This window comes from Myiozetetes cayanensis, unplaced genomic scaffold (assembly GCF_022539395.1).
Source record: "Myiozetetes cayanensis isolate MyiCay16 unplaced genomic scaffold, myiCay2020 scf28, whole genome shotgun sequence".
Classification (NCBI taxonomy): Eukaryota; Metazoa; Chordata; class Aves; order Passeriformes; family Tyrannidae; genus Myiozetetes; species Myiozetetes cayanensis.
Genome location: NW_026087499.1, coordinates 375,882 through 403,810, shown reverse-complemented (window position 1 = coordinate 403,810; position 27,929 = coordinate 375,882). Strand labels below are relative to the sequence as shown.

The 27,929-nt window shown below is 57.9% G+C and overlaps 4 protein-coding genes across 4 annotated transcripts; 2 read left to right on the top strand and 2 right to left on the bottom strand.

Annotated features, from left to right (window-relative positions):
• Positions 1-422: 422 nt before the first annotated feature.
• Positions 423-5,418, bottom strand: NOL9 (nucleolar protein 9). Its single transcript, XM_050322456.1, has 12 exons — positions 5,085-5,418; positions 4,791-5,013; positions 4,504-4,653; positions 4,295-4,432; positions 3,977-4,073; positions 3,724-3,821; positions 2,816-2,977; positions 2,367-2,652; positions 2,172-2,283; positions 1,628-1,805; positions 1,067-1,200; positions 423-744 (listed from the first exon to the last, which is right to left on the bottom strand). Exons 1-12 carry the CDS (start codon positions 5,394-5,396, stop codon positions 616-618), a joined length of 2,019 nt encoding a protein of 672 aa, XP_050178413.1. The 5' UTR covers positions 5,397-5,418; the 3' UTR covers positions 423-615.
• LOC126643927 (taste receptor type 1 member 1) lies at positions 5,395-14,028 on the top strand. Its single transcript, XM_050322720.1, has 15 exons — positions 5,395-5,549; positions 5,620-5,926; positions 6,249-7,025; positions 7,260-7,472; positions 7,677-7,797; positions 8,667-9,355; positions 10,296-10,504; positions 11,186-11,297; positions 11,678-11,770; positions 12,059-12,145; positions 12,466-12,620; positions 12,798-12,934; positions 13,219-13,383; positions 13,511-13,599; positions 13,684-14,028. The coding sequence occupies exons 1-15, from the start codon at positions 5,395-5,397 to the stop codon at positions 13,978-13,980; spliced, it is 3,606 nt and encodes a 1,201-aa protein (XP_050178677.1). The 3' UTR covers positions 13,981-14,028.
• A 750-nt stretch (positions 14,029-14,778) lies between these two features.
• Positions 14,779-21,635, bottom strand: KLHL21 (kelch like family member 21). The gene is made up of 6 exons (XM_050322719.1): positions 21,605-21,635; positions 21,404-21,494; positions 19,858-20,894; positions 18,161-18,566; positions 16,661-16,733; positions 14,779-16,334 (listed from the first exon to the last, which is right to left on the bottom strand). Exons 1-6 carry the CDS (start codon positions 21,633-21,635, stop codon positions 16,041-16,043), a joined length of 1,932 nt encoding a protein of 643 aa, XP_050178676.1. The 3' UTR covers positions 14,779-16,040.
• PHF13 (PHD finger protein 13) lies at positions 21,543-25,888 on the top strand. Its single transcript, XM_050322455.1, has 4 exons — positions 21,543-21,672; positions 22,024-22,125; positions 22,506-23,058; positions 23,466-25,888. Exons 1-4 carry the CDS (start codon positions 21,634-21,636, stop codon positions 23,690-23,692), a joined length of 921 nt encoding a protein of 306 aa, XP_050178412.1. The 5' UTR covers positions 21,543-21,633; the 3' UTR covers positions 23,693-25,888.
• Positions 25,889-27,929: the final 2,041 nt, after the last annotated feature.

The window sequence follows — 27,929 nt, the reverse complement described above, 5'->3', positions numbered from 1 at the left end:
TCAGGGCACTGAGTTCACACCACAGCACTGGGATAGGGGGCCAGGCCAGTGCAGGGTGGGAGGAAGCAGCATCCCAGCACAGAGCCAGGGTGGCCGGTGATGGTGCAGAGCTGAATGGCTCCCTCTTCACCACCCCGAGGAACAGGGATTCCACAATGTGCTCCTTCCTTCATCCCTCCTTGACCAGCAGGACAACCAGAGCCGCAGGCCAGGCACAGGGCCAGAAGCCCAGCTTGAGCCCTTGACCAAACCACAGGACCGGGAAGTTCTGCTCAGGCCCTGTGGATCACTGACACCCAGAGTCCCTTGAGGGCCGGACAGGCAACGAGAACAACTCCTGACCCAAGGCAGAATGCACGTGCAACAGCAGCTGCCTCCACCTGTGTCAGCCACGGCCAGGGAAAAAATCCAAACCAACCCGCTGCTTTCCGTAGATATTTATTACAAAACGCTAAAATACAAACCAAACATACAAAACATTATTAAAGCCAGACCTGCTGTGGCATCTACCTGGCCACCTGCCCGGGGCCTCTGCAGGACCCAGGGCTCCTGTGACCACACCGGGCTCTCTACCCAGTCCACACAAACAAAACTTGGCCCAAGGGCCCCAAGGATTCAGGTGTAATCGCACTCAAAGGTGAACTCCTTCCTCTTGAAATGCTTCTTTTTCCTCAGCTTCCCAGCGCCCAGGATGCTGTAGTTGTAATCAGACGTGACGTATGGAATCTCTCCCTCAATTCCTTGCTGAAAACCAGAAAAATAAAACGAGAAACAACTTTAGCAGCCCATAGCTTCAGCAGAGGGGGAAGCACTTCCCTCCCCAGGCTGACAGAACTGATGGTGTTAAGGACTCAGTGATCACCAAACCCCCCTCTGGCATCTAAAACGCGAGTGGAACGTTCTGTTCTCTGTAGGTTTCCGTGCTTAAGGACAATCTCCTAAAGTGATAAGCATCTGCTGATGCCCAGGCATCTCCCGGCACGCATCCGCCTCAGGAATAAGAAACTGGAAAATCTGCCAGCCAGCCAAAGCTCAGACAGCTCCCACCCCTCCCACAGGCTCCTACCTGGCCCACAAGCACACAGTTAGGGATAGCAATGTTCCCAAGGAGGAGACAATTCACTAGTCTCAGGTTCTCCGGAGGCACTGGTGTCAAGATGTGGTAAAGCTTCTTCTCCATATCAACCCCTCGAACAATTCCTGAACAAAAGAACATATGCAAAGTTCAGTCATCAGGTATCCCTGCTCATCGGCACATCCCTACAGACACTCGAGAACCAAACTCCAAACTCAAACTGAACAGTAAATCAAGCTGTAGAAGGAAACTTAGGCAACTTCAGGAATTTTGCATAAGCCACATAGAATCTGCTTCTGCAAACGCGAACCCAGAAACTGGGTCAACTGGGGAGTTCTGAGAAGCTCTGAGCGGCGCCACGCAGTGACATTCCTCACAGCTGTTACCGCACAGTAACCAAAGCCAAGACTTACAGCAGAGCTCCCAACACCACCACTACTCCTGTATCTCATCCCACTTCTGCAGCTGTTTTTGGGAGAGTAAGCAGTTCTGTCACTGTGCAACCCATCTGCCTAAACACAGCAGGTGAGAGCACAGCTCCAGCGCGCTCACCAAAGCCCAGGCAGTCGCAGACTGGTGTCTGTGTCAGCAGGACTGGCCCGTCGGTCTGGCACCTGACTTCATCTGGAATGCAGCAGAGCCCAACCCAGCTGGCATTCACTGCATACATGATGTTGGTGGGAGCAACATCTGTGTGAATAACTCTGAGCGCGACAGCACTGAAAGGCACCTGTGGGGGGGTGACAAGAGGGAAGAAAAACTGCTGTGGGTTCCACATCAACTGAGTTCAAATTCAGAGGTAAGACCCTGAGGACACAGATCCTGCATGCTCCCACCCCACACCCACGGGCAGGCACACACAGCAGCTTCTGCACAGACAGAACACACATTACACATGTGCCATCTGCACACACGTGTCACACCAGCACCTCGACAGAAGCTTCACTTCTGTCATCCCGAATACAGCTGTTATCTGTTCGCATATTGCAGAGTGTTTATTCCTCTTTGAGAAACATCTGCAGTAGGAGCAGAACTGTTCACCACTGTAACCAGGCTTTCTGCACCATACCCAAGCCTTCCCATAAGGCTCCCTTACCTGATATGGCACCAGGCTGTGCAGCGGGAGCACCGCCCCAATGTCTGGGTACTGCAGGTGTCCTAGGTATCCCAGGATGGACATGTCACGCAGGATGCCGCTGTGCACTCGCCTGTAAGAAGAGTCCTAAGTTAAAGACAACATGTGGTTTTGTTCAGCTCACAGACTCCCCACAGCACTCAATGTTCTACTTACGCTTCACCTGCGACTCCCGCCCGAGGGAATTCTGGATGGACATACAGCAACTTGTACTGTGGAACTGACGCATCCTCCCCTTCAGAGCACTTCCAGCTCTCTGCAGCACCCACATCCAGCTGCTTGCACTTAGGCTGCTGCTTGCCCTTGGTGTGCAGCCCGGCACGAAGGTGGATGTGCTCGGGGGTGAGCGGGGCCATTGCCTTCCAGTCGCACACGTCCATCTGAACAACATGGCTGGGCGACAGTAGACGGATGATATCGATGAGCAACAGCAGCCCCTCGCCTTCAAGAGCGCAGAGAACACACAGTTGCTGCTGCTATTTCAACAGGTCACACACCAGCACCAGCTCAGGCACGCTGCAGGTTCTGGTTCTGTGTGGTGCTGCACCACTACCATCATTACCTCCTTCCCACCCCTCTTTGAGAGAAGGATAGATCCCATTTACCTTTCACCCAGCCCATGGTGTTGATGATTAGAGGCACTTCCTTCTTGTAGCAGCTGAACACGTACTTCATGACATCAAGGTACCTCTCTGTGTCTTGCTCACAGCTAGTCTGGCCATAATACACCATCTTACGGGGCGTCTGCTGGTGAGTGAAGGGGGGACCTGGCAAAAAGAGCCCTGAACCTCTAGTGCCTTCATCAAGGCAAATCAAAACACTCCCATTTCTGTAGCACCCACATGTCACCCCTCCTGAAATAACCTGTCCTCTCCCCACCTGTCAACAGTCTTTCTTACACAGCCTGCACTTAGGGAGAAACTAGTCTGTCATTTGCAAGACTCTGAGAGAGAGTTCTGTTTGTTTTGGGTTAGTTTGGGGTTTGTTTCCTTGCTTGAAATCACTGGTTACACACTTAAAAATCTACAAACTGCCTGAAAAGCAAACCAGTCTGGCCACGTCCTTTTAGACAGTGACCTCAATCCAGGAGACCGCAAACACCAGCAGTTTCCTGGGCAATGGTTTTTTCCCCGCTCATCACAACAGCCCTGAACCTATGTGGATCCACTTTGAACTTCTCAGTGAGTTCCACTTGTGAATACAGATTTTCCCAAAGAGACCTTTCAAACCTGAAAGGCTGAACATCCCCTTTGACATGCCTCAGCCTGCTCTACCACCTGTAGACGCCATCTCTCTTTAAAAGAGACAAAAGGAGCAGGAGAATGGCTCTGTGTTACTTGGGGAGCTTAGACGCCCCTACAAGAAAACTTGAACATCCCTTGGTTTATTCTCTCTAGGAACCTCTGACATCTGTGGCAGCAGCTTCCCCTCAAGCAGCCTCTGTCCAGAACACCCTGTTCATTTTGGAAATGGAACAGGTCTCTGGTAACCACAGGAGTAGTGGAACACATACCCAGCACGGGCTCCGTGATGCTGCTCAGGGACACGCACCCTGGCGGTGTGAATTCCGGCTGGCCTATGTCACATTCCATGTACTCGACTGCAGGAAGGCTGCAGGAAGAGAATCCATGTATGTGTCTACCCCTTTGTGTTTAAAAGCTATCCATCTTCCAGGCCTGACGGCTCATCTAAGAGTCCTGTCAGACATATTTTTCCTTCTCCTAAATCCCATGCAGCTCTTAAAAGCTTGCAGAACATGGACTCACCGATTCAATAATAGGTTAATTAGGTATCTGTTGAATGTCGATTTTCCAGTGTTTTTTGGGCCACATACCAGCACCACAGGAACACCTTCATCTTCCGCTGGAAAGACAAGCACGGTGTGAATCAGACAAATGCTGGCATCACTCTGACCCAGCCCAGGTGATGTCCAGCTCGAGCATCCTGCTCTTCAGAGAAAAACACAACCTTAAATCAGAGCGTGCCAGGCAGGACACATACCTTAATTTTAATTCATGAAAAGCCTCACGGACTTTTTTTCTTCAGGCTACCAAGACCCCAGCCTGGCCAAGTGCCTTACTCACCACAGCAGGCCTGGATCAGTTCGTCCAGTGCCAGGTACATGCTCTCCGACACCAGCAGCCCGCGGTCGGGGCTGCACTTCACGATGCCCACGGAAGCCAGGACCGCATCCTCCGGCGTGAAGCTGGATTCCTCTTTTTCTAGGCGAGAGGGTGAGCGCTCAGCGCGGGTGCCACAGCGCTGAACGGCGCCAGGGGCGCCCGCAGGGCACCTCTCCGCCCGCGGGGTCTCACCTGGGGCTCGAAGAGCCGCGACAGGGGCGAGTGGCTCAGCAGGAACCGCGTCACCGGCGTGTCCAAGTGCTCCAGCAGCACCACGGCGCAATCGGACGAGAAACGCGCCATCAGCTTCACCCGCGCCTCTGCAACGGGCGAGCGCCGCCATCACCCCGAGCTCTCAGCCCGCCTGCCCCGCAACGCCCCGCGCACAAAATGGCCGCTCCCCGCACCGCGCCGCCCGCAAAATGGCGCCCGCCCGCCCGCCCGGTCCCGCACTCACGGCGGCGGACGCGGTGCGCGCGCATGGCGGCGCGGGCGGCCGCGCGCAGCTGGCGGAGGGCGGCGAGCGGGCGCGCGCCGGGCAGCGCCTCCAGGCTGAGCGCGCAGTGCGTGGCCGGCGAGAACACCGGCAGGCCCGGGTGGTGCGAGGCCACGGCAAAGCCCAGCAGGCGGACGGCGCCGTACAGGCAGCGCAGGCGGCACTTGCCGGTGAAGGTCAGCGCCTGCGGGGACAGAACGGGCGGTCAGGCGGTGCGGCGCACGGCGCGGCCGGCGCGGCGCGGGCGATGCTCACCTGCCGCGGCGCCAGCAGCAGCACGGCCGTGCCCTCCGCCGCCTCCACGGCCGCCAACCCCGGCTCGGCCGGCGGTACCATCCCGGCGCGGGCGAAGGAGGCGGCGAACTCCCGCCAAGCCGTCTCCGTCCGGGCCCCGCGGGCCGGAGTGCGGGCCAGGGCCCGGCGCGGGCGGCTGCGCCGCGCAGGCATGGCCGCTGAGCCTCCTCCGCCTCCCGGGGCCGCCCCACGGCCGGCACCGCCCGCCCGGCGCCAGGCCCCGCCTGCCGCCCCGTTAAGAGCCGCCCGGCCGGGGCTGCCCCGCCCCGCCATGCCGCCCCTCGCCCCGCTCCGCCTCTGCCTGTGCGCGGCCGCCGCCGCCGCCGCCGCCCTCACCCTCCGCGGCGATCACCGCCTGGCCGGGCTGTTCCCGCTGCACGCCGCAGAGCCCCGCGCCGCCCGCCCGCTGGTGCGCGGCTGCGATGAGTGAGTGCCCGCGCCGCCCGCTCCCCCAGCCGCGGTCGGTCCTCCCTAACAACCACTCTCGGTTCCGCAGCGCTGCAGTCTTCAAAAGCCACGGCTACTGCCTGTCCCAGGCCCTGCGCTTCACCATAGAGGAGATCAACAACTCCAGCACGCTACTCCCGAACATCACTCTGGGCTACGACATCCTCGACACCTGCTCTGAGCCTGCCAACCTCCACGCCACCCTGCATGCCCTCGCCCGCAAAGGCGGGCAGGGTGTCCAGCTGCTCCCTGCCTTCCAACACTATGAGCCCCAGGCTGTTGCCGTCATCGGCCCCGACAGCACCCAGCTAGCCCTCACCACAGCTGCCATCCTCGGTATCTTCCTCGTACCAGAGGTAAGCACAGCTCCTGCAGCTGATGAAGAATAGGGATCCTGAGCACTGAGGGTTTGAGAGAGAATGGACTCAGAGTTGAGGAGGCTGGTAGAGCTGGAAATGCAGCCCTTCTGTGTGGGTCCCTTCCCAGGCCCTGTCTGGGGGCAGGCAGGAATCACAGTTGGCTCACCATCCATCACAGTTTTTTCCTACCACAGCACACTTGGTGCTGGCTCCACTGCCTGCCCAGCTCTGAGTCTCCCCAGGACAGGCTGCCCATTAGCTCTCAGGGATGCTGCTGCCTGGGGCAGTGCATCCCCCTTTCTCCTGGCTCACTTTGCAGATCAGCTACGAAGCCTCTGTGGAGACATTGAGCCTGAAGAGGCTGTACCCGTCATTCCTGCGCACCATCCCCAGTGACAGGCAGCAGGTGAAGGCTATTTTCCTGCTGCTGCAGCACTTTGGCTGGACCTGGGTGGTGCTGCTGGGCAGCGACAACACCTATGGTAGGGCCGGCCTCGATGCCCTGCACAAGTTGCTGACCGCAAGCAATGTGTGCGTGGCCTACCGAGGCACCATTCCCGCCAACTCGGACGCCAGCAACCCTGAGCTCCACAACCTGGTCCGAGTCTTCACAGACGTCAGGGTCAATGTCACCATCGTCTTCTCCAACAGCCGAAGCGCCCGCCCATTCTTCGAGGTGGTCATCCAGAAGAACATCACAGGCATGGTGTGGGTGGGCTCTGAAGACTGGTCATTGTCTCAAACCATCTGGCAGGTGCCTGGCATCCAGACCATTGGCACAGTGATTGGGATGACGGTTGAAAAGCCAGAGTCTGTGATGCTGGAACGCTTTGAAAGTTGGAAGATGGTGGAGGAAGGTGCTGCTGCCAAGTGTGCTGGCACCGCAGAGGCAGGCAGGGAACTGGGGGGGAGCGCGAGGCTGGACTGCACCCAGCGTTACACCGGCTGCCGCTCACTGACTGCTGCCTCCAACGTGTACGATGCTCAAGCCTCCTTCAATGTGTACTCAGCCGTGTATGCTGTGGCCCATGGCCTGCACAACCTGCTAGGCTGTGCCTCAGGGGCTTGCAGCAAAGGCACCGTCTATCCCTGGCAGGTAAGAGCAACACGAGGAAGGATCTTCCTTGTGGAAGAGGATCCATGAGGATCCTTTCCAACAGGGAAGGATTTTCCCATTGTGCTCAGGCCTCACAGAGACCTGGATGGGACTTCCTGCAGATGATGGGGGTCTAGAGAGCAGAGGTAGCATGGAGGAGGGATCCTCCAGCACATCTCTCTTCCAATGGCAGGAGCCTCACCATTGGAAGGGCTCCTCTCTTTTGTTTTACAGCTTCTACAAAAGATCAAGCAGGTAAACTTCACCTTGTACAAGAGCCGAGTCTCTTTTGATGCCAACGGGGATATTCGTAAAGGCTACGACATCGTCATGTGGAACTGGAGTGGCTCAAACTGGGCTTCTGATGTGATAGGAACCTTCCATGTCAACCCTGACAGGCTGAGCATTGACCCAGGCAAAGTCCTGTGGCACACAAAAGATGGTCAGGTACTGTTCTGCACCCAGGTCTTATTTATTCCTCACTACTGAGCTGGCTGTGTCCCAGTGACAGCAATTATGGGGTGTTTCCTCATAGCAGGGCAAAACTGAGGGTGGACAGAGGTGATGTGGGGGGTGCCAGAGTGCTGTTGGGCCCAAGCTGTGCTGCTACCCACCCTGCTCACAGGCTGACCCTGTCTGCTCTCCTGCCAGGCTCCCACCTCGGTGTGCTCTGAGACCTGTCAGCCGGGAGAGAGGCGGCTGCAGCAGAGCCGCCACTGGTGCTGCTTCAGCTGTGTAGCCTGTCCATTGGGCACCTTCCTGAACAGATCAGGTCAGTACACCCTGGGGGCTCCTCCCACTCCTTCCTTGCCTGCTTGCATCCTGCCTCCTGCTCCCTTCTCCCCGTTCCCAGCCTCTTCCCTCCTGTGGTCAGTAAAGCCTGAGCTGACCTGATGGCGGTGGTCTGGCTCCCATTTGCTCGCTGATGGGTATGCAAAGCCCACATCCTGCACTTTCCAGGGAGTGTTGCCCACAGGTGAGCCCATCTGCGCAAACAGAGCCCCTTCTCCTGTGGCCAGGGGACAGGAATGTCCGGCCCAGCAGCTGTTCCCTGCACTGCATCCTCTGCCAGGAAAATTCGATGCAGTGGTTGCCTTTGTGCCCCAGATGGCACTTGGGGCTTCCGCACCATGTGGTCACCAGCAATTGGCATATGGAAATGTGCCCTGCCCAGGACAGACAGCAGTCATCTCCTACCTCAGAGTAACCAGCCACAGTGACAACTCCCTTCCTGGCAGCTGGTTCCTTGGCACCCTCAGCCCGCTCTTGGGCTACGGGGAGGGGCAGCTCCGGGAACAGTGGGAGCAAGGTCCTGTCCCATTCAAGGGGGCTGCAGACCTCAGGTTATTGCTGGATGCATGGGCCCCCTCTCACCCACAGCCCTGAGCCTAACCCAGCCGAGGTCCTGTGGGCCCTACACAGCCCAAGCCACTGACTTTGGGAAAATCATGAGTGAAACTTGGGGTGTGGAGGGTCTTTTGGGAAAAGAGCCCCCTCTGCTCCCCAAGGCCTGTGAGTGTCTGTGGGAATGAGCAGAACACGAGAGGTGGGCAGAGCCTGGGGGGGCTGCAGGCCGGGCACTGCACTGGGGCAGAGCTCTTACTGGGTTCGAGGTATGCGAGGTCCCCATGTCCTTTGCAGACCCCTACGGCTGCCAGGCCTGTGGGCTGGACGAGTGGGCCCCGGCAGGGAGTGAGGCCTGTTTCAACCGTACTGTCGAGTTCCTGTCCTGGTCCGAGCCCCTCTCCTGGGCGCTGCTGACCCTGGCTGTGCTCCTCATGCTGCTCATGGCGGCACTGGCTGTCCTCTTTGCCCTCAATGCCTCCACACCCGTGGTCAAGTCTGCGGGCGGGAAGATGTGCTTCCTCATGTTGGGGTCCCTGGCCTGCACCTGCAGCAGCCTCTTCTGTTACTTCGGGGAGCCCACGCGGCTGGCGTGCCTGCTGCGGCTGCCACTCTTCGCCATCAGCTTCACCGTGTTCCTGTCGTGCGTGGCGACCCGCTCCTTCCAGATCCTCTGCATCTTCAAGCTGAACTCGCGCTGCCCGGCGCTCTACGAGGCTTGGCTGCGGCGCCAGGGCCCGGTGCTGTTTGTGGCCGCCAGCACGGCGGTACAGGCCGTGCTGTGCTTGGCCGCCGAGGCCGCCGGCCCCGCGGTGCCGCTCCGGGACTACGGCGCGCAGCCCGACCGGGTGGTGCTGGAGTGCGCTCCGAGCACCGCGGCCGGCGCCGCCATCGCCTACACGGTGCTGCTCAGCGCGGGCTGCTTTGCGCTCAGCTACGCGGGCACGGACCTGCCCGCCGGCTACAACGAGGCCAAGAGCCTGACGGTGAGCCTGCTGCTGCACCTGGGCTGCTCGGCCGCCGTGCTCTGCTCGCAGGGCACGCTGCGCGGCCGGGCCGAGGCGGCGGCGAAGGTGCTCGGGGCGCTGGGCACGGTCGGGGCGCTGCTGAGCGGATACTTCGTGCCGCGAGCCTTCGTCATCCTGCTGCGGCCGCAGCAGAACACGGCCGAGCACTTCCAGATGGCCATACAGGCGTACACGCGCCGCCGGGCCGCCGCCTGAGCTGCGGGCACCGGCCCGGGGCCGCGGGGCTCGCCCCGCACCCTCCCCAGCCCCCCAGAACCAGCCCCGCACACAGGCACAGCCCCGCACACAGGCACAGCCCCGCACACAGGCACAGCCCCGCACGGCACACACAGATAGACACACACGGGCGTCACTGCCGGCGCTGGGTGACGCCACGTCCGGCGGTGCCGGTGCCGGCCCGGGCGCGGCCATGGCGGCGGCGGCGGCGCACAGCGTGCGGGTGCTGCGGGAGCTGAACCGGCAGCGCGCAGCCGGCCAGTTCTGCGACGCGACCCTCGGCGTGGGCGGCCGCGAGTTCCGCGCGCACTGGCCGGTGCTCGCCAGCTGCTCCCGCTTCTTCCGCGCGCGCGGCCCCGGCGGGCCCGTGGCGCTGCCCGACGGCCTCGCCGACACCTTCCAGCTGCTGCTCGACTTCTTCTACACCGGGCGCCTGGCGCTCACGGCGCACAACCGCGCCCGCCTGCTGGCGGCCGCCGAGCAGCTCGGCGTGCCCGACGCCGTGGCGCTGTGCCGCGCCTTCCGCCCGCGGCCCTGCCGCGCGCCGCCGCCGCCGCCCACCCGGAGCCTGCGGCAGGCCCTGCCGCCCGGCGGGCAGGCGGTGCGTGAGGGGGCGGGAGGGGGCGGCGGAGCCGGGGCCTGGCGGCGGGGGCGGCGCGGTGACGCCGCTGTTCCCTCGCAGGGCTCCCCCCCGGCCCCGGCGGAGGGCGGCGGCGGGCGGGGGGACGGCGACGCCGAGCCCCTCTCCGAGAAAAAGGCGCTGCGGAGCAGAAAGAGCCCCCCCGCTCCTGGAAAGGCGCCGGGGAGCAGAAAAGGTACAGCGGTGCCGGTCGAGTGCCCTACATGTCATAAAACCTTCCTCAGCAAATATTACCTTAAAGTGCACAACAGGTAAACGCTCCGACTTCTACTTCCCCTTGCGCGCGCGGGAGGATGCGTCGCCCCCGCGGCTCAGCCCCTTCCCGGGGGTGGAAAGGGCGGCCCCGCCTTTGCCAGCTGGTCCCAATGCCATTCCCCGGGATGGAAAGAAGGGTCCCCTCTGCCCTTGGGGGTGCTCTGACCTGTGGGGGGGATTGTATGTCTCTGAAACATATCTGAGAGCTGCAGTGACTGTCCTGGGCTGTGACTCAGGAAGGCGGCAGTGGGGGCTCCTCAGGGACTGTGCTGGCTGCAAGTGGGCAATGGCAGATCGTCCTTGTGGGCTTTTAGATCAGCCCGGGCTGGGGTGGATTTCAGGGGCTGTGGGGAACACGTAGCCGGGCTCTGTGAGGATCTCCGAACTGGATCTCTGAAAGCAGGGCAGAGCCCTTCCATGTGGTCTCAAGTTTCACTTTACTCCTGATTCTGGCCCTGCAGAATCAAGATTCCACGGAGCACAGTGGGCACTGACAGCCTTACCACGCTTTGAGGGGCCCCAAAAGTGGCATAAAAACAGCTTTAGAGTGAATGTGAATAGTGGCACTGGAGGGACTTGGGCAAAAACCTGCCTTACCTTTCCCTGTTCTCCCACACCTGTCTGTGCATCTGCTGTTGGACAGGCAGTGATGGGGTTCTCCATTTGTGTCCCCCCAGGAAACATACTGGAGAGAAGCCATTTGAGTGTTCCAAGTGTGGCAAATGTTACTTTAGAAAAGAGAATCTCCTGGAACATGAAGCCAGGAACTGCATGAACCGATCAGAACAGGTACTCCCAGGAGCTGCCCCACTGGGCTGGAGTGCAGCTGTCATCAGGAAGGGAACTGGAGCCTTTTCTGAGCCCTAGGCCATGCTTACCTCTGAACACACACCTATCAGCACTGCATGGCACATATTCCATAGCCGGGGCCCCTGTGGCTGGGACCCCCACGGCCGGGACCAGGACAGCAGCAGCTTGTGCCCGATGTGCCACACAACCTTCACTGTGTGTGTTCCAGCATGCCAGGACACTCTGTACTGTGCAAGATGCGGGTCCTGTGGGTGCAGGCTGAACGCTGTGTCTGGGTCACAGTGCCAGGCAGGGGCTGAGCCGCGGGCTCCAGGCTGGGCTCTGGGTCCTGCGGAAGCTGAGGCCGCCCTGTCTCGCAGGTGTTCACGTGCTCAGCATGCCCGGAGGTGTTCAAGCGGCGGATGGAGCTGCGGCTGCACATGGTGTCACACACTGGGGAAATGCCATACAAGGTGAGCAGCACCGGCATCTGGCATCCCTATGGATGCTGCTGGACACTGGCACAGAGTGGGGGTGACTGTTTGCCTTCTGGGGAGCTGAGCCCACCAGCTTCCTTTCCCAGTCTGTGACAGCCCGCTAAGGGTCATTCCCTGTCTCTGAGCTGGAGTGTGCTCCAGGGAGACACCACAGCCACCTGCTTCCTGCAGCTGCACGAGGAATCTGTTCTGCTCCCCCACTTGGTCCTCCTTGCTCTGAAACTACTCTTTGGGGGCAACTGATCTCCCTCTCCTTTCTTGCAGTGCTCCTCGTGCTCGCAGCAGTTCATGCAGAAGAAGGATCTGCAGAGCCACATGATAAAGCTGCACGGCGCACCCAAGCCCCACGCGGTAGGGACCAGGATATTGGGGAGGGTGTGATCCTGCACACACACCTGACCTAGGGAATAGTGCCCGTGGCCTGTATGGCTCTTAGTGAGGCAGGGGGACACAGAGCTGCTGGAAACAGGCTTTTTTATGTACAGGAGCAGCTGATAGACCCAAGCACTGACCAGCATTTTGCCTCTTTTGGGCTGTCCCATCTTACTGGGTGTCTCTGAGCTGTGGCTGCTGTGGGAAGGGCCCTGGAGCAGCCAGAGGAGTGCCAGATGTTGGGCACAAATGGGTCTGGTGTGGGTCTACCCTAACCCCCCTTTCCTGTGGCCTTGCAGTGCTCAACCTGCTCCAAGTGCTTTCTGTCCCGGACAGAGCTGCGCCTGCACGAGGCCTTCAAACACCGCGGAGAGAAGCTGTTTGTGTGTGAGGAGTGTGGGCACAGGGCCTCGAGCCGCAATGGCCTGCAGATGCACATCAAGGCCAAGCACAGGTATGATGTGACCTGTGTCCTCCCTTACGTCACCCTGGCTCTTCTAGCTGTGCTCCCTCCCCTGTAGGACTGGGGGTTGGCTGAAGGGAGTGCTCCCTTTCCGGAGGTGCTGGGCTGAGACCCGAGGGGCTGAAGCCGGTGGAGGGAAAGGTGATGGTGACTTTTCGCTGCCCACAGAAACGAGCGGCCCTATGTGTGCGAGTTCTGCCACCACGCCTTCACGCAGAAAGCCAATCTCAACATGCACCTGCGCACTCACACTGGCGAGAAGCCCTTCCAGTGCCACCTCTGCGGCAAGACCTTCCGGACACAAGGTACCATTGGGTGCTGCTGGGGCAGGTTATGCCAAGTGCCATGCTCTGGCATCCAGGGCCTCCAGAAAGCAGCTTCCCCAGGAGCAAAGCCATGCTCTTGTGAGTGCAGACTGACACCAGGTCACCTCCACTGCCCTCATGGCACAGAAGGGGAACAAGCTGGTGTTTCCCATGACCCTTGAAGCTTATCCTGCACTTGCCTTTCTGGCCCAGTCGCTGGGATGGGGAGCACGTGCCATGCCACTGACTGGCTGCGCTCCCCTTCTCTCCCCTGATAATGGCAGCAAGTCTGGACAAGCACAACCGGACACACACCGGTGAGCGGCCATTCAGCTGTGAGTTCTGCGAGCAGCGTTTCACGGAGAAGGGGCCGCTGCTGAGACACATCGCCAGCCGGCACCAGGAGGGGCGGCCCCACTTCTGCCACATCTGCGGGAAGACGTTCAAAGGTAACGCTGGGGCTCTGGCTTTTGCAGGGCTCTGCAGGAGCCGCCTCCTTCCCACGGGCAGCTTGGCATCACTGTGAGCATGTACAGTGTGGAGCTGCTGCCCACAGGCTCTCACTTCCCTTCCCAGCAGTGGAACAGCTGCGTGTCCATATCCGCCGGCACAAGGGCGTGAGGAAGTTTGAGTGCACCGAGTGTGGCTACAAGTTCACGCGGCAGGTGAGGCCTTCCCCAGCTCTGGGGTCTCTGGGCTGTGCCAGGGAGCTGGCCCTCACCGGGCCCCTCTGTGTGTCTCTTTCACAGGCTCACTTGAGGCGCCACATGGAGATCCACGACCGCGTGGAGAACTACAACCCACGGCAGCGGAAGCTGAGGAACTTGGTCATCGAGGATGAGAAGGATGTGATGGTGGTGCTGCAGCCGCCCCCAGAGCTGGAGGTGGGCTCAGCCGAGGTGATTGTGGAGTCACTGGCCCACGGGTCACTGCCTGAGGAGGTTCCGGCGCAGAGACTGTGCTCTAATGAGAACTTCTCCACGGCGGACGTGATTGAGCAATCTCTGATTATAACGACAACGATTCCTGAAGACTGTGAGACATAATGCAGCCACCCTTCCACTGAAACACAATAAAGTGTTGGGCTGAGCCAATCTCTGCCACACTTGTTCTTTCGAGTTGTGCACCCGCCCCCTCCCCTTCTTCCCTGTGAGTCTCTTCCCCCCATACTACAGGGAAGTCACCATGATGATACGATTGACTGTCAAATGAAGAAACAGTGCAAAACAGTCAGTGTCCAAGCAGGGGAATTGGACTGACCTGCTTGTGTCATACTGTGAATCACTTTCTGACACCGGAGGAGCTGGTGCAGTGGGAGCCCCTTTCCCCCAGCCCTCTTAACCTGCTCCTGATTAAAGATTAAAGCTCAACTTCCCCCAGAGAGAGCAGCTCTGCCCTTTTCTTTAATGCTGTTTTCTCCTTTAAACTTGTGCCTTATTTCTTCTTTATTTTGTGAAGCTTCTGTCAGTTGCTCTTTCTTTCCCCCATTAAAGGTGGGGCAGGACCTGTGTCTGCTCAGCATTGAGATAATGGAGCTTCAAGTTCACTTGAAACTCACTTCAGCAGCCACACAGTGCCTGAGCTCCTGTGCTCAGGGGTAGGGACTTATCTCTGTCCCAGAAAACATGATTCAGGGTTGCTGGGGGAGTTATAACCATTTTCTGAGTGGTGCCAGGGTGGGGGAGATCCCTATGTGTACCCTCACCCCTAGAGTCTCAGCTGTGCTCTTTCCCCTTTCCCCTTCTACTCACCAAGGAGGCAGAGAGGCTCTGTTTTAAGCATACCCAGCATGAGACAGTCCCACTAAAACTTCACTCCAGGCCCTTTCCCTTCACAGACAATAGAACTGTTAACAGGTTTTATTTAACTTGACAGCTGCAAGTAAATTTAAAAACAAACTGAGAATAAAAATACAATCTGCAAATGTAAAATGCCTTTGTTTCAAAGGATGGAGTTCAACTGTACTGGAGGATTCAACACAATGAATTCTACAAAAAATAAATATGTATCTGTAGCTGCTCAGCGGGTGGGGTTGGGGGTCCAGCAGCGAGCACGGCCGTGTGCACTATTTATAGCTCAGCAGAAATACCTCGGGCTGCAGCGCTGTCTGGCTCTCCACAGGCACAGCACGGCACAGACAGGCTGCTACCAGAAAAGCAGCAGCTGCCCCGAACTGCAGGCCCACTGCTGGCCCCCCTGCCAGGCTCGGCCCACAGGCTGCACCCCGGCGTGGTGGTCTCAAGGCACTGTCAGTGTTCCAGACTGGAGAACAGCACGGGTTCCCCATGGCTGAGGAGTGCAGCGATAAGAATATGTGGGGTTTCCATCTCTGAATTCATTTTAAATACAGACTTTTCCTCTATTGGTTAAAGATAAAAGACCAAAAAAGCAAATGCATCCAGCCACACCTGAACTGCTGTCACGCTTCAAGGTTCTCCTGAAGATGTGACACTCACTCTTGGGGAGCTGTGCCACAGGTTTGGCCTCTGCTTGTTCCAGAAACATTTCACAAATAAACCACGCAGCTGATCTTCAGCAAATGTAGATAAACAGCCCACCTGGCCAGGGCACTTGGGCAAGTAAAAAGGCAAATCTTACACAGGTCAAAAAATAAGCAAACTCCAAACAGAAAGAAGAAAAAAACCTCTAAAATAACTACCTTTCAATCGCAACACGTGCACAGAAAGCCTGTCTCCCTCTGAGGCACAGAATAGGGGGGGGGAAGTCCAGACCACTGTCTTACCAGACAGACCCCTCCCAAAAAAGAAACTGAAGGAAGCAGTTGGGTGGCAAACAAAGTATTATGGGGTGAAGGAGCTCCCAGTGAAAGGTGTCTGGTCACAAGCTGTAAGTGGTGGTGCTGTGGCGCGGGTCAGTGCGATCGTTCTCCCCAGGGATCAGCTCTTGGGTCCCTGCGGGCAGCAAAGGGCTGAGGGAGGCAGCAGAGGCCTCCCTGCCTGCGGTCACAGAGCAGCACATCCAACAGCCAGAGTTCTCATCCCTCTGTGATCAGTACGGTTTTGTTTCCAAGCACTGGTTTGCCTCAGCCTTCTTCCGAAGCAGCCCAGGTTCTGGATGAGGGACTTATGTCAAGCCGCTTCCTCTGCTAAGGCAGCTCATTGAGGTTCTGGTTGTGAAGGTTTTGGTTCTGCCTGCTCAAGCTGATGGTGTTGTCCAGCGTGATGCTGTCATCCTCCTGTGGGGCTTCTGGCATGAACTGCCGGAATATGCTGACACTGCCATGCCAGAAGATGGGCTCAGGGAGCCGGCCCACCACGCTCCACATTCGTGTCTCTGGGTCATAGGCTTCCAGGACATCCGAGAGTTCAAACGTGTTATCATAGCCCCCGGAGACGTAGAGCTTCCCACCAAGCACGGCCACACTTCCCCCAACATGAACCTGCAAAGTAACAATAAATACACACCACCATCAGGGGTGTTTGCCCCGTCTGGCAGCAGATCAAGGGGGTCGGTGCGGTCTGGCAGCTGTTCCTTGGAGGAGGCTCCATGCCCGCCAGCGGCAGCTCAGGCTCTGAACCAGCACTGCCCACAGCTCTCCTGTGCTGGGCTGAACACTCAGACATGCTGCCACATCCAGGACTTTGTTTTCCCAATGACTCCCTCCATATGCAAGGGGTTCTGATCTAAAGAGCTCTTCATCTTCCAAAGGTAAATGAAACCCATTTGTAACGCTTAAGGCACCCCGGAGGATGGCAAATGTCCTACCTGAAGCATGGCAGGGATTTTATCCCATTCATTCTTTGCTGGATTGTAAACATCCACTTCAGCCGAGTCGTCTCTGGGGAAGAGAACACAAAATTACTCTTCTGCATTCTAGAAACTCCGCTTGAGTTCTTCACCAATGCCAAATTTAGGTGGGTGGGATGAGAGAAGAGCTAGAGGGGCATCATAATCCCCCAAGGCTTCTCTCACCCACCCCACTTGCCAGACAGGAGGGCGACAGTGACAGGTGAGGGGCGTTTGCGACACAGAGACACTGACACAAGAATGTGAGGAGGACAAGGTCAGGGCAGCTGAAGAGGAGCTGTCAGTCCTTCCAAGACAGTTCTGGTACAGACGGAATCAAGAGGCTGTGAGGCAGCTCCAGGCAGGGCCGGCTCCAGATCGGCTCTAGGGTGGCTGCAGAGAATGCCCGAGCCTCACTGCTATGCTACATTTACTGGCATAAAACCAGTCCCAGCACAAAGGGATCATCACTCAGAGGCTTTAATCTAAGCTATTAGAACAAACCCAAAAGTTGAATTTGCCACTTTTACTTGTCACCTATTCCTCTGCCCTCCAAAGATTATCCCACAGTTCTACATGGAGCAGCAGCCCATGCACAGCACACGAAATGAGGGGAGAAACCTGACCCCGATCATCTCCTCGCTGACTCCTGCAGATGCACAAGCAATCCGAAATCCTGAAGTGTCAACCATCGGTATTTTAAAATGGACAAGAAAAAGGAAATTCTATAGAATCAGCTTGTGACAAAGAGCTGAACAGCTGCAACACCCCGGCAGGATGGACTGAAACCAGGTGACTTCAACAGATGCCAGCAAGACACTCAGGGATCAGATAAAAGGTCTTGGGCCAAAGCTGCTGCTTTATGCAAAGCCAAGAGGAGATTAAAAAAAAGAAGAGGGCTGGAGGCTCTCACAGAAGTCTCTGTTTGCTCAGAGTCAACACAGGGAGGGAGATGAAATGCTCCAGCCCTAGCATGCTTTCCCGTTTATTTTTAATTAAGCGGATAACTGAAGTATTTGCGCCACCAGGACAGCTTCAGATGGGTAATTAAGTCCCAGTTTGGAAAGGCACTTAAAAATAGTGACCAATCACTTCATCTTCAGCCTTCTTATCGCTGCTGAGACGGAAGATGTCCTCTCCTGCGCTACAGTTTAATGTTTTCTTGGAGCTTATGTGCTTATTTATAGCAGCGAGGGGGGCTGAACCAGGAGCCAAGGAATCTGAGAAGCCAATTTCCAAGCAGTGCTGCTGACTTCAGCCAGATTTACACCTGGCTGTTCCCCAACCCGAGGTTACACTCAGACATTTTTACACAATTTTAAGGGTAGCCCCACCACCACCATCAGGGGAAGCACTGCTGTGCTGTCCCAACCCAGTGCCATCCCTCCAATACCTCCAAAATTCCACACACCTTCTCAGGGAAGCTCTGGACCCTTCCCAAGGGGACATGGGAGGGAGGTGATGGCTCCCACTACTCACCTTATGAAGTACATGAGGCCGTTGAGCGTGACCGTCTTTGGGGCGAAGGACCAGGGGGGCAGGTGGCCGCAGTTGACAAGGGACCAGAGGTCACTGTCGGGGTCGTAGCACTGCATGACCATGGACTCTTTTCCAGCCAGGGAGCCGATGGCGAACAGCTTCCCGCGGCACGAGGTGGTGGAGCAGTTGTCCATGGGGTACAGCATGGGCTGAAGGGCTTCCCAGCTGTCCAGTGTGTGGTCATAGCGCTCTGTGCTGTCAGAGGCAACGACGTAGAGCAGCCCATCCAGGACTGTGGAGCTGTGGTATTCCCTGGCTTTCAGCATGGGCGACACCTCCGTCCACTCATTCACACTGGAATTGTACCTCCAGACGCAGTCGTACAGCCTGGACCCATCTGAGCCCCCTGCGGCACAGCACGACACGTGTCAGAGTGGGGCTCTGCACCACCGCCTTCGCTACAGCTCCAGCTACACCTTCCCATACAGCCCCCTGCTGCTGCCCCGGGGCTGTACAATGGGGCAGCATTTTGGTTCTGGGGGGGCGACACTAGTGTGTGCCATGAGAATTTTCCTGCAAGTTTTGCACTGTTTCCAGCAAGCCAGAAAAAATTTCTTCCATGTCCTCCCTAGTCCATACTCAGCCACGAATCAAAACAAGTCTCCCAAGTTTCACCACCTCCATCCTCTAAATTCCCACTTCTCTCCCATTTTGCGGTCCCTGCTCCATTGCTGCCCAGAAGTTGCTGAGGCAGCGGCACCAATGGCAGCTTGGGAACCTCCTGGCCCTGCCTGCAACACACTGACACTAAGCAGAACGACCCAAGGTCCCCAGCAGTGGCCTCGCACATGGCTCCTGGCAAGATTGGCCTCCACAGACCCACCGGGGATTGCTCCAGCAAGCTCCCAAGAAACATAAGGGCATCTGTACCAAACAAACCATTTTTACAACCCTGCCCTTAAAGAAGAGCCTTGTTTTCTGCTTGTGACTAAAGAACACAAGAGTTTTCTGATCAACTGTATAAGACCTGCCCTTCAAAACTATGCCAGCGCGTCCTGCACACCCAGGGCACGCTGCTCCACAGTGCCTGGTTTCCTGGGTTTGTTACAGCTGGTGCAGGGCTACCACTTCAGCTATGGGAATGTAGCTCAAAGGAGGCCTCTGCATGCAGATTAACAGCCGAATTTATACACTGGTGTCACCTTGACAGAAGTAATTGCGGCCCCAGTGGACTGCAAGGAGGCAGGATTTGTGCTGAGGAAGGTACTGTGACTCACGGGGGCTGGCTGAGAAACCCAGGGCTTTCTGACACACCTATGCCTCAAGCACATGGCCTGGCTTGTGATTCACAGGGCTCTGAACCCAAACACCTTCTTCACAGAGAGAAACTCAAAACCCTCCTTAAGTAACCCATGTATCCCAGAATGACAGTTAAAACATTCTAACTGCAAGATCTGTGACTTCTGCCCACGTGCTCAGCAGCATTAGTCATGACAAAATAGCTCCTGGACTGAGACCAGCTGCTAAATCCAGCACCAACTCCAGAAGTCTCCATGCCTGCCAAGCAGGCTGCAGACACCCAAGCTGAGACCAAACTCTCTGCTTCCCAGGAAAAGCCAAGTCTCACTGCTAGAACCCACATATTTTCAAGAGAAATCTGCACCCTAAAAGGTACCCTCACACCCCATATACCTTACCAGTGACATAGATGTCGTTGCCCAGCGCAGCAACACTGTAGCCCCCACCCAGGTGCTCAGGGAACTCGGCCAAGTAGCGCCAGTGGCCGGTGCGCGGGTTGTAGCAGTCGACGGTGACGAGCTCATCACAGTCCCGGTCGCAGCCGCCAACAAGGACAAGGATCTCGGCGAGGCCGGTGGAGGGCCGGGGGCGCATGCGGGCGCAAGGCCCCCGGTCGTGGCGGTCGAGGCGGGCAGCCTGGAAGTCGCGGGCCTCACGCAGGAGGCGCAGGCAGGGTGGGCAGCGGGCCACCAGCGGCTCGCTCTCCACGTGGGCCAGCAGGTAGAAGCGGCGCACGAAGGGCAGGCGGACGTGGGCCAGGAGCTGGGGTAGCAGCGGGGCACGGGTGGCAGGGTCAGCACGCACCCAGCGCAGTGCCAGCTGGAAGGCAGCCTCCTCCTTGGGGACGCAGAGCCCGTCGTCCCGCAGGTAGGACAGGAGGCGCGGCAGCGGCAGCCGCTCCAGCTGGGCGCCCAGCTCACCCACGTGCCGCAGCACAAAGCGGTGGGCAGCAGCCGCCAGTGCCGGGCACGCAAAGGCTTCGGCGAAGTCCTGCATGTCCAGGGCGTTGGCGGGCTCCAGCTGCCGTGCCAGCCAGGCGCCGCAGGCCTCCTTGACGGTGGGAAACTGCAGCAGGTCGGCGGCGCGCAGCAGGCGCTCGGCGATGTCGGGGCCCAGCCGGCCCACGCGGCCGGTGTACGCGAAGTCGAGCAGCCGCGCCAGGCACTCGGGCTCCACGCCGTGCAGCCGCACTCGCTCGGCCCGCGCCTCGCGCAGTGCTCCGCCGAACATGGCGCGGAAATATCCCGAGGCTGCGGCCAGGACGGCGCGGTGAGCCCCGAACTCCCGCCCGCCGGCCACCACCGTCACGTCCAGCAGGCTCCGCTCAGCCCTCAGCGCGCTCAGACCCCGCAGCAGCGACACCGCGTGCGCCGGTTCTCCCGCCGCCGAGGCCGCCGCCGTCCCGCCGGTGCCCGCGCCGGTCGCCATGCCGTGCCTGGGGGGAGCACACCCGGGTCAGCGCGGAGTCGCTGGGACCGATCCCCGAGAGGCTCCCGGGGCGGGAAAGGCAAACTAGGGAAGGAGGCGGCGGGTGGGCTCGCGGAGCCCGTCCCGTGCCGGTCCTGGCCGACAACCCCCGGGAGCAGCCGCTGCGTAACGCGGAGCCGGCCCCTACAGCGCGCCCCCGCTTGGGCCGGTCCCGGGGTCCCGCAGCTCCGCAGCACACCCGCCCAGCTCCGCCCCCTCAGCCCCGGGCTGGCCCCCAGCGGGAGCAGCCCGACGGCAGCGGGGCGGCCCCGAGAGCGGGCGGCACTGCCGGAGCCCCGCTCTGAGTGCGGCTCCGGGCGCCGCCGTTACAACGGGCGGAAGGGCCCTGCCCGGCCCATCCCGAGGCCGCCGGCTCGTCGCCGACACCAGTCGGGCCCCGCGGTGAGCACAGAACCGCCACCCCCCGCCCGCAGCCACCCAGTAAGAACCGCCCCGGCGCCCTCAAGCCCCGCTCACTGCTCCGCTCTTCGCCCTGCTCCCCGCTCCGTTCGCCGCTCCCGGCGCCGCCCCCGCCCCTCGGCGCTCCCGGCGCGCCCCGCGCCCGGCACTGCGCACGCCCGACTACGGCTCCCGGCGGCCCCGCGCGGGCGGCCGCCCCTTCCCCGCCTCCCGCCGGCACCGAGCGGCTCGCGGTGTCGGCACTCCCCGCCGCCGCACCGGCCCCGCCCGCGCCCCCGCGCCGGGACATGGACTCCGACTCCTGCGCCTCGCCGTTTGCCCCGGAGGTGAGCCGGGGCCCCGGGGGCACGAGAGGGGAGGGGACCAGAAAAGGGGGGAGGGGGAGTGGGAGCCTCTCCCGCCGCCCGGCCCGGCCCGGCCCGGCCCCCGCAGCCGCTGCCCACTCCCCACCGCGGGGCCGGGGTCGTGGCCATCCTGTGCCGCCGGGGCGAGGAATGGCGGCGGCGCCGCCCCGCCGTGCCCGCCGCGGGGGGGGCTGCCTGGGAGCCCGGTACCGACACCGGGGGCGATGAGGGGTGGGCGCTGCCCGGTTCCGCCGGCGCGGGCGGGAACGGCAGCGCCCTCCTCCCTCCGGTGGTCCCGGCCCCGCGGCCGCCGCTCACCCCCGCTCCCCGCAGGACTTCTCCCCCGGCTCCCGGCGGCACCGTACCGTGGAGGACTTCAACAAGTTCTGCACCTTTGTCCTGGCCTACGCCGGCTACATCCCGTATCCGCAGGAGGTGAGTTGCACCGGGGGGCTCTGGGGGGCACCGGGGGGGACGCTGGGATGGTCTCAGAGCAGCTGCTCCAGCGGTCACGGCCCCGCGCCGGGCCGGAACAAAAGGGGAACCGCGGCGGCTGGAGGCTCTGGGGACGGGGCGGAGGGTGGCTGGCGTGGGCGGGGTGAAAAACGTCGGATCCGGCATCACTCCCGCGGCTCCCCGGGCGCTCCGGCCGGAGATTCCCGGGGCGGCGCGTGGGGAGAGCAGGAGCAACAGCGCCTTGGGGACAGCGCTTCGGGGGATAGGGGACAGCGCCTTGGGGACAGGGTGCAGCGCCTTGAGTCGCACGCAAGTCTGTTCTGAGTCAATGCTGTACCTGCTTCCTCGACGTGTTCCAGGAAACGCCACTGAGGAACAGCCCCAGCCCTCCCAACAGCACTGGAGGCACGATTGACAGCGATAGCTGGGATCCCCGCTTCAATGACACCCCCTCCTCTGTTTCCCTGCCCACCAAGAACAGAAAGAATTTCAGTCAGCTTAAACGAGCAAAACCGTACGGTTCCCTGTTCCAGCGGGCAAAGGCCAGCAACTTCCTGCCGGAGCGAAAACAAATCGATAAGATCAGGAAGAAGAAAAAGCTGAAAAGGAGGGAAACAGAGGTGTCTGCAGAGGAGGACTATGAGGAGAAGCTGCTAGAGCTGGAGGCAGAGGACTCTTATGCAGAGACACCAATGAGCCCCTCATCAGAGGGTGACCCTCAGTCTGTGACCGAGCACTGCTCGGTGTGGGACTCTGACACCCCGTCCACTGTCTCCTACCCCGCTGTGACAACCGAGCAGACGGTGGAGATCCAGAGTGTGGGCAAACGAACGGTCATTCGGCAGGGCAAGCAGGTGGTCTTTCGGGATGAGGACGGCATTGCTGATGATGAGGACATCATGGTGGATTCGGGTAGGTGGCCTGGCTGTCCAAGAGGATCAGCCAGGTGGAAGTGGTGGTGCTGTTGCTGATCTCTTTGGTACTTTGCTTGTAGCATGAGTATAATGCTGAGGAGTGCTGCCTAGGCGGAATTTAGGAGCAGTTAGGTTTGTGGTGGAAAGGGGGGGATTGGCTCCTTGTGCAGTAAACTGAGTAAAAAGCTGTGACTTTACAGAACCAGTTTGTTCTCCTCTCCTACATTTTGGCCTCCCATGTACTGCTGAGAGTCTCTTCCCATGCAAGGGAGACCTGGAAAAAGCAGCAAAGTGCCTGTCTTTGAAGCCCAGGTGGTTAATTTAGCACAAAAGGAGAGAAAATTCCCAGTGTGGATGAGAAGGCTCGACCACTAAAAAATGTGGTTTTGCTCTTTGTCTTTGCAGATGATGACTCGTGGGACCTGGTCACTTGCTTCTGCATGAAGCCTTTCGCTGGGCGGCCGATGATCGAGTGTAACGAGTGCCACACCTGGATCCACCTCTCCTGCGCCAAAATCCGCAAGTCAAATGTCCCAGAGATCTACATCTGCCAGAAGTGCCGGGACTCCAAGTTTGACATTCGCCGTTCAAACCGCTCCCGGACGGGCTCGCGCAGGCGCTTTCTGGACTAGGGGGGAGGCGCGTGCTGGTGCGCTGCACGGGCGGGCGAGCCGTGGGTGCTGGCTGGGAGGCCGGGAAGGGCCTCCCCAAACTGCTGCTGCTCGGGCGGGAGAGCTGCCCAGCTGGCCCGCGGCACAGGGACGAAGAATCGCCGAGCTGCGGGCAGCTGGGGCTGGGAGAGACCAACTGGTCAGAACTGCGGCGAGATACCGACTGTCTTGAGGACAGATGAAGCTCTCTGAGCTCGGTGGAGTTTTGTCCGGTTACGATGACTGGGTGATGTCTGGGGAATGTAAAATACCTTTGCCATACAGGTTTTCTCATCCCATCGGGAAACTGCAGATCTCTGTGCTAGGAAACTCCTCCTCCAAAGAGGGAGGGGAGGAGGAGTAAGTCTATGTGAAGAGTCTGAAAAGTAAATGGCCCTGTGTTTTAAATTCAGTGAAATATTATACCTGCCCATTTTTCCATATAGATCAATCTTAGATACCCTAAGGCTCTGTAGGAGTCAGCATCAGCCTCTGTGAGATCTGCTGCCACTTCCACAGGCTTGGGAATATGGGAGTTCTGCGATTTGGCATTGTCCAAGTGCAAATGGGACTTGGGGTTCCCTCCTGTGCCAAGGGCCAGCGCCCTGGCAGGAAAGGGCAACCCTTTTCCTGGACAGGCAGTGTGGGCGATCAGTGGCATCGGATTCTTCCCTACAAGGTCTCTCTTCATAGTGATTTTTCATGATTTTATTTGCATGATCGGCTCAAATGTGTGTATGGAGGGAAACAGCTCCGTTTCCTGTCCCTTTGTTAACCTCTGCAGGGCTGTTTTAAGATGATGACTCTCCCTCTTCTCAGCCCAGAATTCTAACATGGACTTTAAAATGGGCTAAAGTAAATATAGAACCTGGCAGGTCTGGTTGGGATTTGATCATGTCCATCCAAGTACAACAGCTGAGTTGATTTGTGTTTTCACTGTTTTTTGAGACTGGACTATAACCAAAAAGCCAGAACCTTTAACCTACTGGTAGCAATGACACAGCTCAAAGCGAATGCAGGTGATGCAGCTACAGGGTGAAGTGCAATGAGGATCCATCCAGTGCGGGGTGGACAGGAGAGCTAAGGCCCCAGCCAGCCTCAGCCCAAGGGAAATCCCTCCAGAACCATGGTTGGGGAGTCACAGCTCATACACAAGGCCAGGGAGGTGCTGGTGGTGTTCCTCGATGAGCAGACGCATCTACATGGGTCACACAGATTGGGTTGATGTTTCAAGGTATTTCTCTGAAATTATGCCTGGGGAATAGTGTACGCTCTGTCCAGGGAGACCAGGAGGCTCGGGGAGACACTGGCAGGTGCCACAGCCAGACCAGCTGTGCCAGCAGGAACGTGTCCCGAGTTCTGCAGTCACAGCATTGGAGCACTGCTTTGTCTGAGGACTAGCTTGCTGGGACATGTGCCCTGGTGATGACTGAGGGTCTTGCCAGGACACAGGGTCAGGTGCCCTCCTTCAGACATGCCTTCTGGAACTGCCAAAGCCTCAGGCAGCCCAGTGCCATGGGGTCCTGGGGCTCCATGGTGTGCTGGGGCTCCATGGCGTGGGACATGGGGGCACAAGAGGTCAGGGCAATGGGGCTGCATGACTTGCAACTGTTCTGTCCTGCTTCTTGATAAAAATCCTATTCCACAAAGCTGCTACAGCTGACTTTGGGTTCAGAAAACCAGCTCCAGCTTCTGTGAAATCTCAAGACCGTGACCATGCTGTGCCACCTTCAGAAGCTACATGGAACCACCAAGGAGTTTGCCAAAGACTTGCCCCTGACTGCTGCCTGACTGTTCTTTGCAGCCAGAAAAATAACCAAAGCACTCCAATGCTGCCATTTTACTCTGCAACTGGAAAGGCTTAGGAAGGTCCCAGCTGCTACTGCACAAGGGTTGGACCTGCTCTGAAATCAGCATCTCTGTGTTTACAGCATGTCGCAGTTCAACTGGACCTCCATGGAGCGCGTTCGTGAAGCTTTTAAGGGAGAAATGGTGCACTGCCAAGTGAACTGGCTCTTTTTTACAGAGGTTCAACATTAATCAATGTGACTGACTCTTGTTCTGTTCCCTTTTCAGATTTATCCTAGTGGATGGTGTCTTGACAAGTCCAGCACATTACAATATCAGCAGAAAGAAATAAAAAAGTAACATCTCCATTCTTTTAGTTCATCACTTTCAGCCATGTATAATTATAGTTTAATTCAGAACTTTATTTTTTCATTAAAACTTTTAATGAACCATGTTTTTTTCTTATATGTGAAATAAGTGAACAATGAGTTTGTTTTACTCCAAACTCGGGAGTCTGCTGTTATGATTTACTGGTGTGTGTGCTGTTGTGCCACGCAGCAACAAGATGTGATGCTTCAAATGCTCTTCCCTAAGGAAGAGCAGTCAGGCAGGGATAGGACATAAAGGCAGGTATTCCCACTTTTCTCCAGAGCAGCCGCTCCTTGCCAGCCTCTGCTGAGAGAACAGGTCCCTGGAGCCCTGGAAAAAACCCTGGGGGCTGCACTGCATCTGCCTTGTGAGAGGACTGGCTGCTTGGCCAGACCCAAACCAACCCCTTGTGAACCCTGCTGGAGCTGTGCCGAAGGAGAGCTCCCTCCTTCCCTCCCTTACTGCCAGAGGACCCCAACCCAACCAAGGGCTGCCTAAGCCCTGGTGCCACCCTGCAGCTCCTGTATGTGCCATGACTCTGCAGGCACTGCTGCTCAGCCAGCTGCCATCAAAGCAGCAGCCTTAACATCTTGCCCAACTGAAAAGGTGGCTCAACCTTAGGGAAGTGGCACTAGGTCATACTGGAAGCTAAACTCTCATGGCTTATAGCTTCTATTTTAATTCTGTGGGTAATTTTTAATTATACAGAGTGATAAAAACAAGTCCCAGGGAGTTGTGGCTGTAAAATGGCAGCTGCTCACAGCAGGAATGTGGTTCCACAGTGGGGCTGTTCTTACAGTCTTGGCAAAACTTGCCACTGACAGAAAACAAGAAAGTAGTAGGTGGGCTGGCAAGACTGACCCAGCAACTGGCTCCCAGGGATGCTCTCCTGGGAGTACTCTGCCATGTCCTAGTCCCTGCAGCCTGGCTCGTGCTCCTGACCATACAGCACACACAGTGAAAAGTCATGAGAAGGGAACTTCGGGTAGAGATTTCTGCCCAGTCCCTCAAGTCCCACCCGGCAGTGACCAGAAGCAGTCAATGAGCTGGATAGGATGGAGTGTGCTGTTATGTTTACAAAACCTGCAACCCTTGCTTTCCAGGTGTTTATTTTCAGGAGTCTTCTACAGATGCAAAGGGAATGGGAGCTGCTTTTCAGCTGAATATAATTTATTGCACATTTTACATTTAATTTCAGATCAGCAGGACACTGGTTGTAAGTGAAATAAAGCCCTGCACCAGGAGCTGGTCACAAATGAAGAGTTTTGGTTTCAATAAAAAACAAATGAACACCGCTTCAGAGTATGAACTTGTTTTTTAGAGAAGGGAGCATCTCTTTCAGATGGACTCAAACAAGTCTACTTTTGGAAATCTAGTTCTCCTGTTGCAGTGATCTGACCACAGAGAACCAAAGCTGCCCAGAACAGGGGCCAGGCCCATGTCAGGAAAGGAGTTATGGCAGAAGTTGTCAAGAGCATCTCTGCACTGCCAAGACATGGGTGTTTTCCCCTCTGCTCTCACCAGTGAGCAGTGAAGGCTGGTCTACACTCACCTGGAGCAGAACTGTGACCAAGGAACAAGGATTCCTTGTCTCTCTGTGAAAGCCTTGGTGGTGCTGACGTGCCCAGTGTGTAGCAGGTTCTACAAGGTGCCGTTTTCAGCTACTGTGTCACCAGCCTGGGACTGTTCTTCTGATGGAAATCCCTGGCAGGGCTTCTAGGCAAGATAAATCCAATGGATTTATGCCATAACCACTGCTTTTTAGAAAGGGCAGCTGAATGTTATGTTTTCAGTTCTATCCATTTGGCCTCTCTCCTCACTTTGGTCTGGTTTACTTACATGAACTACATTTGTTTTTCCTAGAAATAAATTAGATGGGAAGAGATAGTTGCAGCATCAGAATCAAATGAAATGAATTGCTGTCCTTCTTACTAGCTCTCCTATTTTTCTGAAAACCTTGATGATACATGGATGTGGGTGGCAGAAGAATTAGTAAGACTATGATACCCCATGTCCTTGTCTGGAATAGCAGTGTTGAAAATAACCAACTGGACAGACTGTT